Source organism: Phasianus colchicus, chromosome 2 (assembly GCF_987193195.1).
Source record: "Phasianus colchicus chromosome 2, bPhaCol1.hap1.1, whole genome shotgun sequence".
Taxonomy (NCBI): Eukaryota; Metazoa; Chordata; class Aves; order Galliformes; family Phasianidae; genus Phasianus; species Phasianus colchicus.
Window position 1 is genome coordinate 79275289 of NC_143437.1, and position 12241 is coordinate 79287529.

Here is a 12241-nt window from a genome sequence, read left to right on the forward strand (position 1 = left end):
GTAACTTTGATTACTCCCAGCACCATTTCCATGGTTGTCTAGCCAATTTTGATATGTTAAATTATCTTTACCTGCTTTTAAGTTATTTCAAGAGGAATGCTTTAATTGTATTACAATTAGCTTATAAGTTCTCAAATTCCAAAGCAGACTTTTGCATGGTCGTATTTGAAGCCCTGTGGGCTTTACCTACATTTATTTATTTAGGTTCTATTTGAGTCAGTAATGCTGAGGGTGATGTCGCTCTCCATTGCAATAAACATAAATGTGATAGCATCCCTGCTGCATTTTTTTTCTTGGGCCACAGCAAGACAGGGCTATGCAGCATTTGCTATTTTTGTTGAGTGTATGGGTTGATTGGACTTAATTTCATGTAATCTTCTGGCTGAAGTTGCGTGGTCTTTTCATGCTCAAAGTATGCTCAAAAAATGTTCAAGCTCAACATTTCTGTGGAGACTGAAATTAATCTCCCTAACGTAAAAGCTCTCCTGCTTATGAAGAATCTTTGAAATGTTAAACTGTTACCAAAGTAGCTAGATCTGCTGAGCATCTCTTTCTGCATCTTCAGGAAAAATAGTAGTCTGCAAATTGGACCTCACCTACTTTGATTACTGCCTATCATCCTCTTCTCTGTAGGACTGTTTGTTCTTTCCATGTTTCCAAACATGGAGCAACCTGTGGTCTGATAACTTAAACAGTCTGTCCCGTTCCTTGCCATCTTTCTCTCAAGGGCCTCAGTTATTACTATATTGCATGGCAGAACATGTACCTGTTACATGACCGGAGGATTGGTCACATAAAATCCAGGTGTCTGTGGCACAGCTATTCATGAAAATGGACCCCTGTTCTACTAGTGCTTTATGGGGTGCACTTGAACACTGCAGAACCTGTGCATGGTTGTTCAGTCAAAGGAGTGAGTGCATCATACTATGAATCTGTTCTTGGTCATGTTTTAGGCAAGGGCTCTGGTATCAGGGCACCTCTGTAAGAGGTCCTGTGGCATGATTGGGTTCGGTACCACTCAGCTAGGAAAACCTCGTAATTCATACAGTTCTTCATATCTTGTCTTCTGACATTTGCCTGATGAAATGTCTTTGCAAATTGCATGGGTTTTTTTGTTGTTTTTCTGTCTCACACATTTCTAACCTTATCCTCACTTATTACTGAAATAAGTTTAGTCTAATGAAATCACTACAAAAGATGATACCTTGGGCTGCAAGGAACTTTCATTTATCTAGAGATGACCTGCTGTGAGGTATTCCATATACTTGCAGCAGCAGTGCTTTAAGAGCAACTTTTTGCTGTTACAAATAACAAGTTAAATTTTTGGTCACTACTTCTGCATCAGCCAAGAAAAAGACCATACCTGTTCTTCTGTTCTTTTTGTTCCGTATTTTTTCTCCTTTTTTTTTTTGTCTCGAGTTACCTTGAGCTAAGACCAGCCAGAAGTTAGTCATTGTTGCCTACTGATATGAAACTCTTGAGTTATACTTGGGTTTAATACTTACTTAATACTTCATTCAGATATTTTACTAATAGCTTTGTTAAAGCAGCGAGGAAGTAAACATAAATGCAAATCTGTTGCATCATCCATACTCTTATGTTTTGTTTCATTTTGTTCTTTACAGCAGATTGCAAGAATAATGCTTTGGCATCAGGAAGCGTTCAGGTAAATGGACACGGAGGGCAGCCTTCAAAACCTCCAGTTAAAAGAGGCCCTGGACGGAAACCGAAGATTGAGGCTAATAACAGTACTTGTGAAGTCGTGCACAAGAAAAGAGGCAGAAAACCAAAAAAGCTACAAATTGTTGAACAGCAAAAGGTTGCAGAGCAGAATACAGTCCAGACCACAAAGGATGTACTAGAAGAAGCCTCTGCTTCTACTGCATGCAATTCGCTTTCTGAAAATAATATGAAGGAAGACTTGGTACAAAAAAAAGGCCGTGGGGGTAGAAAGCCAAAAAGAAAGATAAAGACGCATCCATCAGGCTCGGACCTTTTAGTTCCTGCAAACGTTAAAATGCAAACAAGAAGCAGGAGGAAAAAGATAGATGAGCCTATGGAAGAAGGGTCTGAGGAGCTTAAAGATTCTGAACCTCACATGAGAACTAGAAACCAGGGTAGGAGGACAGCCTTTTACAATGAAGATGACTCTGAGGAAGAGCAAAGGCAGCTATTGTTTGAAGACACCTCCTTAACTTTTGGAACTTCTAGCAGAGGCAGAGTCCGAAAGTTGACTGAAAAAGCAAAAGCTAATTTAATTGGTTGGTAACTTCTACCAGGTGTTTTACTTCAGAATGCTATGAAGCAGGTACAGTTAAGGAACAGCAGAACAGACTTCTGCTTCCCTGCTGCTATTATGGGCTAGAAGAATATGTTCTGATTTGGGAGAAAGATCTAGCAAAAAAAAACAAACTGAAAGAACGTTCTTTGAAAGAAATATATATTTTAAACTTTTGCTATTTATTGCCCTTCAAATAGGTTATGCATTTCAACAGTCATTTTGTTCATAGTTGAGAATAATTAAAACAGTTTCCAACTGACATACAGAGTTGAGAACTACTCCACTTGAGTAGTGTGTAGTACTCTACACAGTTTAAAAAAAAAAAAAAAAAGGTGACGGAACTTCTAATGCCACAAACTGAAAACAGAAATCTATTTTTGACCAAGCAAAGTACACTCTGATTGTAAAGTTAGGTTGCCTAGGAAGGCAGATCTTCACAAAAAGTGGCAGTAAATTCACTTACATTTCTATTAAATACGAATACAAAAATACCAAACTTTGCTAATCTGAAAATGCTTGATTTCAGTAGTGATGGAACATTCAACTGCAAAAGAAGCCTACCACAGGCTGTTGGTTTATCCAAGTTCTGCCAAACATAGCAAAAATGTAATCACAAATATATATATATATATATATATCCACATTGGAAAAAGTTTGACTAATGTCTAATTTTTCAGACCTTGATTCTTGTATCAATCACTAAATCTCTGTTTATTGTGCCAAAGACTGAAAATCAGTGCAGTGGAAAGCCTTTTTTTTTCTTTTTGAGTGTCAGTACAGCATACAACTTGCAGTGAAAAAGCTGTGTATTGTTTTAAATAGTAAGTTGTTAACATTGTTCTGAACTGTATCCTTTTTGGTACTTTTGGTAGAAAATAATGCACTGGTGGGGTCCTTTGACAGAGATGTTTTAGACAAAATGTATAATTGGTTAAAGGATTCAAGGAAATTACAGGACAGGTATGGAATTACGATGTTTACTTTCTGATCCAGATTGATTGTTGTTTCTACAACTTGAGACATGCTTAAGAGGCTAAAATGACCTACAAAGAAGAGTGTATGTGTATATATTAATATATACATAAACACATACGTATAAAATATTTCCCAGGTATAAATTTTTTTCAGGATTTTTTAGATAGCACTAGAATTGAAAATAAATTTTAAAATGTCATACTTTATAGTTTAATTTTAAGGGGAAGATTGGTTATTTTCAATTATTAAGGTTAAAAAGGCCAAATCACTTTTTATGCAATCATGTTTTATACAGTGGTCTCATTGCACATTGCGTTTTTCTGCACTTTTTATGGTATATCACGCTGACATACGTCAATATTCACCCTAAAGAAAAATTCCATTTAATGATTGTGCCTTGTATTCTATTATTTCTTGCATCCTTAGTAAAATTAAGTTGTCTATTGTAAATGATAACTATATGACTTAGGGGAATGTATTGTTATATGTACTGCTATGGAAAAGAAGAGCAGTTATTTATTTGTTTATGGTACATTTAGTTATTTTATACCTTTACAAACAAACTTTAATACCATTTTCTATCCCTTCAAAGCAAATGTTGTCCAGTGTTAAGGAACAAATACGGAAGTAGTCCTATTTTCTGAAATCTGGTATGGTACAAAAATGTAACCAAATTTTTCTGACGATGCATTATTTTGGAACTTTGGGTGGTGTGACAGATTTCTGTGTGACCCTAACTTAGCTGAAGAAATAAACCTGACATGAAACCTCAATTCCGTACACCCTTACTTCATAATGATTCTTTTTATTAGTAGTACTTTTCTTTAACAAACAACATTGACAATATCCGGGAGGGCATACAGAATTAAAACCTTTAATTTTGCACAGTTTCTCTATACGTATTTGGGGCCTAATTCCTCACTCTTTATTTTCTGTTACAAGAAAGCATCAATATTTGAGCAAAGAACACTGATATCTGGCACAAAGAGGAATGGAAATATGCTATTGTGGATGTCAAACTGGTATCCATCGTGCTCAGTTTAATGTAATCTCATTAGTCATTTTGTTACAAAAAAAAAAAAAAAAGACTATAATATTCTTCCAGATCCTCTTTGAATTGTTGTGATTATTAATTTGGGGAACAGGGATCAATTCACATCTCATTTGTTGTTCTACATCTATTTTTTAAGAAACATGTCTGTATTATTCAATTAAAATGGCATCACTGATCATGTGGTAGGATGAACCGTGGCTGTTCAGTTACAGTACAGCTTCATAATTCAAAGCTAATTGCTTCCACCTGTTGATTTTGTCAATTCTCACTGATGAAGGCAATCATTTGAAAACGTGTAATTTCCTGATGTTATCTGCATTGTAATATACAAAATAGATTATATCTAAAATTCAACTTCTGTATTTACTCCATTTGTAATAATGTTTTATATGGCATGTTTATGTATATATTTATATATCAGAAATACCCTGTATGTAAGTTTTGGAGACTTAAATAATATCTGTTCCCTTTAACACTAGGTAGAAAATTATCCATCTTCACTTTATGAGAATAGAAGGCCTTACCTGCAGAACAGGGCTACTCTTCCCACCCAGTGACAGCGGTGACTTAGGCAATATAGTTAAATTCATATTAGATACACCAATTTTTTTCAAAACTTCTAAAATCAATTGTGAATCAGTTAGGTAACTTTTAACACGCTCACACAATTAGAAGTTAATATCAGATTTAAAACGTTTATTTTTATAATTTAGTTTCAGTAGGTTGCAAACTACTTGAGACTTAAGTCACCATCAGACTGCGTTTGGTTGGGAGAAATTGTATTATTTGAGGCTGTGACATACTGTATCGAGACAGAAAAGGAGCTTTTGATGGCTAAGTTTTAAATTTTTAAATGTGAGCAATAAACTGTTGATCACTGTTCTGATAATGAAGAACTTGCAACCATGTGCATGTTCTGTAATGCCATCCCAAGTACCTAACAACTCAGAAATCAGATTCCCATGTGCTCGTTTCACATCAGCATTTTAAATATTAGATAGGTTTATAGTCATATGTGGTCAAATGATCTTACAGACCTGGCAGCAATTAACACCCTTACATTTGTACATTCATTTATATTTACATGAATATGAAGATACTGTTCTGATATTTCTGCTCTATGCTGGGGAACGTTCCAATTGATATTGACCACTGAGTGGTATCTTAATAGCAGTGTGTTTTTTGACTGCGGATGAGGAAGTAATTTCTGTTTCTGTGATACCAGTGTGCTTTATATGTTTAACAGAAATCACTGTACTCGTGCCTACATATTTAACAACTCTTCTGCCACTTTGTTTCTGTTGTTAACGTGTTATCCAGGAACTGAACTTAAATCTTACTGGTATATTGATCATTGATGTCAATACTGACTGGAGTTCATTGTCACTCAGCAATGACAGTGGTACGACTCTACAGAAAAATGTCTTCCTCCAGTGGTTGGACTGCCGTGTGATATATTTGCATATGTTTCTTTGTACAGTGTCTGGTTTGTACGTGTGATCAGTTTGTGGGTAGACTTGTAAGATTGAGTTGGTTGAGTTGAATATTTCTATGACTTAATATTTGTAAAACTATTAATTGATAAAGGACCCTGATGCAGCACGTAGGATATATAATATCTATTAAAAAAAAAAATTGTAGTGTAGAGACAAATTACTCACTGTATTGCTGTACAAATATTTGAGTACCAATTCTGATTCTGTGCCAGAGGCTTTTGCCTTACAAATAGAAACAGAGCAACAAGACATACAACAAAATAACAGTCAGTCCATTTGGTAACTCTGAGCTTGTTAGAATTTCTGCACCATGTTGTTAAATCTTTTGCTCACCTTCGTTGGACTGAGGTCTAAAGGTACATGCTTTCATGTGTAATGTCAATCTAGGCACTCATTAAATGGTTGGCTGGTTCTATAAAAGCAGTAGACTTAACTGGAGACCTTTCCCCCGTGCTTAAATGCTACATGGGAGGTTAGAGGATTTCAAGCTCACTTTCATCAACATTTGCATTTAATTTGTAGCGTGCGAATCTTGCAGAGGTAATTATAGCCTACTGCTGGTCAGTCGAGATACAGATGTATCATAGTAATTGCATTGTGTCCCAAGTCCTTACCTTATTCTAAGGTAGTGTCTTTTGTCCACTGTAGTTACTCAAAGATTTGTCTTTTTTTTTAAATACAGCTGTATGTTTAAAAAAAAAATTTAGTGCATCTCTGCAGCAATGCTGTGAGGCAGTGGTGGTGGAGGGCTTTCAAACATCACCTAGAAACAGCAAAAGCTCATTTTCTGTTTACAGATTCCTACATGTCTTCTCTTTTTTCCCCCAAAGTCATTGTAACAGATGGGTTTCCAAGGGGACTTAGGCAAGCAACTGATAGAAGGGCTGTTTGTTTTCTGCTGTAAATTATTGTATATAAATGCTTGTTCGTATGCAGATTGAAGTGTATCCAATTCCATAAGTTTGGCCAAAGCTGACAATGTGTTTCCAATAACAAATTTGGTAACGATGGTCGATGTGATTTCCTATTTTTGAGGCAGGAATATGGCTTGTACACTTGCAACTGTGTCTGGGGGAAATAGCAGGTAGCCTGGTGAACTACAGCTAACCACGAGGCACTGTGGCACTTGTGCTAATTCTTATGTGGGAATTTGCCATGTAATTTTACAACCTGCTGGAGAAGGAAACTCCCCAGGAAGGCTGGTTTAAAAGGCTTCTTAAATTACAGATCAAGGAGATTAGTGCTATTCCCACCATTTAGCTTTTAGGGGTGAGGTAGTGAGACAAGTAGTCATTTGAATCCTTTTTAATGCAGATAAATACATCAGGAAATTCACTTCAAATGCGAATTACACATTTTAGAGAGGGAAGGTAGTATTGTGCTATCAATTTCTACCCTGGAAGAAGAATGAGGTCATAAAAATTAGGAGTAGAAAGAAATGTATAAGTACCTGGCGTGTACACGTGCCTGTATGATGTACATGTACTGTTCTGTGCTTACAACTGCGTGTGTTGGTTTGATGCATTGAGACCATACAGAAGTTACATTTTTGGACCATACTAAAACTGCAGAACTGGCAGACAACTGGATAATAATCACAAGTGAATTAAATTCTGTCATAATGTTTAAATATGTATAGAATTGAGCTCAACTTTAAGGAAATTACTGGGAAAGGTTAATTTTGAAACTGACACATTTTCAGATTAAAAAAAATTACACTTATTTTGTACAGAATTATGTAAAACACATCTGTTGTATGTAATGAGTAACAGTTTTAAAAACTATAATTCCTTAGCTTTATCGAGGGGTTTGGTTGTTTTTTTCTTTTCCTTCCAGAACTCTGAATTATCATGTTATAACCTGAAGTATCTCACCAGGATAACAGTGCCCTTTCTTTTTGTACATAAGGATTGGAAATTTCTTTACTGTTATGTGGACACTTTCTATGTTAGTTTTGATGCATAATACTTTGAATCCTTTTATACAAACTAGAATGTATGTGTAAGAATTACTGTCACTGCAATGTAGTAACTACAAACTTATTTTTAAATAAATAGAAAACATGTTTTTCTAAGTTGTCCAGCAGTGTTTGTTTCTATCTACTGATTTACTGTGCTGGGACAATTGCATTGTGTTCTTCGAAACAGCCTACATTCAGCTGACTTTGGTTCCTTGTGGAATTGTGTTTCCTAATGCATTATGAGGCTATAGACAGAATTACAGCCACAGTAACCTACAAGAGAAATCAGAATTGCTCTTTTTTCACCTTTTTCACCTAAAACTGCAGATCTGGAGGCAATATAAAGGCAGTAGCATCTGGCACTGAAGGTGCAATGTTGCCAGCTCTCTTAGGTGGTTTCCACACATCAGCTGGGTAACCTCATCCTGCAGGAAGCATTCTCACCCTGCCCATGTGACAGCTGTCTCTATCACAGCTACAGCAATTTGTGCAGGAACCTCTGCTCAGCAGCTCTGGAAGAAGTTAAAAACTTACAGGCAGAGAGAAACACTTGATATTTCAAATACTGCACCATGTGGATTCTGCTGAATTTCACCTGTTACTTCACTTGCTTTAACAAATTTTTTTCTCCTCATGTACTTTACATGAAACCTCAAGGAAGTGATAGCAAAACCCTGTTCAGCCAAACATGCAGGTAGGGCTGCTGCTGAGTGCTATAACCAGGGGCAGTCATGATGCAGGAATTGGGGTCTGTGACCTTCAGGATTAGCACGTGTAATGCTATGTTAGGACAGAAAGTACTGCAATAATAGCAGGGTAGCAAAGTCTTTGGCTACAGCAAATAAGAATGAGCCCAAATGCAGGAGCCCCAGATGAAGAAATGAAGGAAAAGAGCTGCTTTCCTTTAGAAAGTCTCAGGTAGGCCCTTGTCTCTACTGCCAACACTGAAATGTGATCTGGGAAGGGTTGGATCCTGGCTCCATCCCTTCTGGTCTCTCAGGTACATTGCATGCACCTGAGCTCCACTGGGTTGGCCCTGCCTTCCCAACAGGTGTTCAATCACTGTTTCAGGCTGTGACTTAGCATTTCCACTACAGCAGGTGGCATAGAAGATGTCTGACAGCTAGAAGATGCTGTGAGTGCACCAAGACTTCATTACCTTGTTAAAACCATTCAATCCTGTTGGATCATAATGCTCATTAAAATGAAGGCTATTAAGTACCGTCATTGAAGGTGGGTATTTTATTTTCAAAGTGAGAAGTTCTTATACGAAACCTCTTGTTTTTTCCTGTTCTGGCAGTCAATATGCACTCACAAAAGAGCAGGTTTGTCATTTTTCCCAAAGACAAATAAGCAAAGTGTAACGGCTGTAAAAATTGATCAGTGTTTCTATTTGAAGCATGTGTGGAAATAAAAGAAGTGGCAGACAACTAAATACAGCAAGCAACGTGCAAGGTGGTTGGAATTCAAATAGCATATCATTGACTTTCTGTTTAAAATTAGCAGGAAAAATAATCTGTATGAGTTTTACTACTGTGGACAGGAAACTCATGGCCCAGTGTCCCCAGCTGTTTTTCTGTCTCGCTGGCATCCTGTGTGCTAGATCTTTGCACAACAGGCTTCATTTACTCTGACAGAGGTGTAGTAAGGATTAATGGATTCTCTCTCATACTCTGAAATCTTTGTGTTGGCTGAGGGGAAGACAGGATAGAGAATTGTGGAGTGCTGCTTCTAATCCATACTTCCTTTTCCTATTTCAGAAATGGGGAGATTTTACCTAAACTTGGTCCTACCTGATGTACCTATCTTTCAGGTACATCACTGAATGAAAACAGAAGAAGAAACAAGAGCAGAAATGGGTAATTGCTTCATCCAGCATCACACTTCTGCAGGGTCATGTTTGATTCCTGAAAGTACCGAGCTCAAAGTCGATACTGGTTGGTGTTCAAAGTACCTTACAGTCTAATCTGCTAACGTGTGATTTATTTCAGGCCACTGATTTTGTGTTTGAACAAGGATATTTCACTGTTACTTAAGATGCAAAACTAGTTTAGAATGTGACTAAACCACTAGAATTGTTTGATTTATATCCCACAGTAGAGAAATGCAATAGGATTATTTTTACCCCGTATTACAGATCCTAATCTGAATACTCTTTATTACTAAGGAGGTTGGGGCAAGCTGCCATCAACTGCTAAAAATGGGAATACAGCTGTCAAAATATTCATGTTTGCCAAGGTTTTATGTTAATGATATTTACAGAACAAAACTACTTAGGGAAAAAAAAATAAAGAACTTATTTAACTTGTGATTGTGTCAGCAACTTCCATAGCACTGCATGTTTTTACCCAAGCAGCACCTCAGCATGGAGGAGGTCTTTGTGCAGGAGCACTCAATGCACAACAGCCATCCTTCTCTGGCAAAAAAATACATTGGGAAGGATTAGGATTCCAAAACTTGAGATTTCTATTTAGCCTAATGGTTGTAAAGAATTTGAGGCTGTAAAATGTGCATTAATATTAAAGTCTCCTGATAGCTAAAGCTGTGAGGAAAACGAGAGGTTAAATTATTTAGGAAAATGATCAGAAAATTCATATAAGCTTTCTGTCAAGAAACAGTCTTATGGGCAGCATTTTCTTCTTACATGCTCATTTATCAAACCAGGATTCTGCTTTGGTGATCTTCAAAGAAAATGCTTTGGTCTGTGTACCAGTGTCAAAATTTGTACTAAAAATTGCATAGGGCTTCTCGTGAGTTTTGGTTCTGTTTGTGCCCTCCTCTGGGTGCCCCTGGCTCTCAGCTCAGCCTCCTCTCTCCCTCTCTCTCTCTCTTAGAGAATTGGTACTGACAGGGAATATGGATGCTGGGAATGCAAATGGCTGAGGAATGCCATTTTCCAGGACTCACAGGTCAGTGGAAAATTCCAGTTTCCCTTTGTGCATGCAATTACATTCTATTAAAAAGCATTTGCTTTTTGAGTGTTTGGTCTGTGGCTCCTTTTATATCAACATTTATTTTCTTTTTTCTCCTGATTTTTTTTTTTTTTTTTAGAACTCCTGCGAGGAATTTTGCATCCTTAAAGAGATCATAGCACAGCAGTGTTGCAGCTGGTCCCACCCAAGCCCAGGACTCTTTCCAGGCACACAGCTAAGTGATGAGGAGCCAAATGTGCTATAGAGTGCCATTTTTATGATTATTTCTTATACCCCCTCAAACAAAGTGCCTGCTTTAGCAAAGACTGAGACTTGGCCTTGCTTGCAGAGATGTTCCTGCCCTGCTTTTAACATCTTCCATTGAGGAATGAAGATACAGTCTGAGAAGGCTCATGCTGAAGCAGCTCTGTCTGCTAATGCCTTCCTCCAACGGTGTGGGTGTGGGTGTGTGCGTGCATCTCAGTTTTGGAGGAGAGGACCCTGTTTAAGTAACTACGAAATGGCTGGTACAGTTATGTGCTGTCATATGCAAATGTATGAGGTTAAACTTGCATGAAATACAGTTGCATCGAAGTTCTTCATGAGGATGATGATAGCAAAAACCCTAGAGTTGAAAGGCAATGTTTAGCATTTATCTTTGGGTCTACCCATGCTGTACAGCACAGGCTGCTCCATGTTTTCAGGGAAAATGGGTCACTTAATATTTAATCACTTCTGCCTTCTAAAAAGTTTATCTCAGTCACCAGGTACCTCACGTCAGTAGAAAAGCCTTCAGACTGCTAGAAATGACTTCTTTGCTAACAGGACAAGGAAAAAACAAGTGTAGGGAGAGGCTGCTCAAAAAAGATAAACAACAACGCAGACTAAGCCTGTTCAGAAAATGTACATCAGATTCTCTTGCCTGATTTTCAAAGGTTTGTTTCACTGAGCTTGATCTTCCACCAGAAGAAAAGCTTTAGCTCTGTATTATTGAACATTGCTTTGCTGCTCAGTCACTATCATGGTTGCATCCATGAAACATGGCCAGCAGTTACAGCTGTGAGCTGTGGTCAGCACAAAAGTGAGATTAGAGGGACAGTAATACTGGTTTGGTGTCTGGTGCCCTTAAAAATACCAGCTGAGGCTGGTATTGCTGTCACTGAGTTACAAGTTGACTCCTTATTTTATTTTTATTCTATATTATTTTCTTCTATTTTATTTTCTTCTATTTTATTCTATTTTATTCAATGTTATAGTTTTACTTGATTGCTATCATGGCAAATTCTTCTTATAATGTTTTCCCCAAGCTTTCTACTGTCTAAGGGGAAAGAAAGGGTGGAAGAAAATGTTTTCTAATATTTAAAAAAATACAAATTCAATCCAGGGCAATGAAAGGGTTGACTTCAACTCCTATCAATGCCAAAAACACATAAAGACATGATGCTGAGAGGATTAATAAAAAATACTAAGAACCTTTCACCACGTTACGTATCGTTCACAAAAAAAGAAGTGTGGATTTAGATTGCTTGCCCAGTACCTGACTCCCTGCAGATCAAGTCACAG

The 12241-nt window shown here is 37.3% G+C and overlaps 1 protein-coding gene and 1 long non-coding RNA gene across 6 annotated transcripts in view; both read left to right on the top strand.

Moving 5' to 3' along the window:
* Positions 1-7877, top strand: part of PHIP (PHIP subunit of CUL4-Ring ligase complex) — a 107126-nt gene extending 99249 nt beyond the window's left edge. For 2 of the 4 annotated variants that reach the window (XM_031610834.2, XM_031610836.2), the window contains exon 40: positions 1626-7876. In XM_031610834.2, the coding sequence (XP_031466694.2) occupies positions 1626-2269 (644 nt within the window). In that variant the 3' untranslated portion in view covers positions 2270-7876. Of the gene's footprint in view, positions 1-1625 lie in introns of all 4 variants that reach the window. The other 2 variants (XM_090136102.1, XM_031610835.2) reach the window with 2 other exon arrangements.
* Positions 7878-8895: 1018 nt separating this feature from the next.
* LOC149919131 (uncharacterized) lies at positions 8896-11871 on the top strand. 2 transcript variants are annotated; one of them, XR_016464804.1, is made up of 4 exons: positions 8896-8999; positions 9527-9703; positions 10601-10675; positions 10818-11871. It is a non-coding gene; the product is annotated as an uncharacterized LOC149919131 (long non-coding RNA). The 2 variants fall into 2 exon arrangements; XR_016464805.1 differs by having other exon boundaries at positions 9580-9703.
* Positions 11872-12241: the final 370 nt, after the last annotated feature.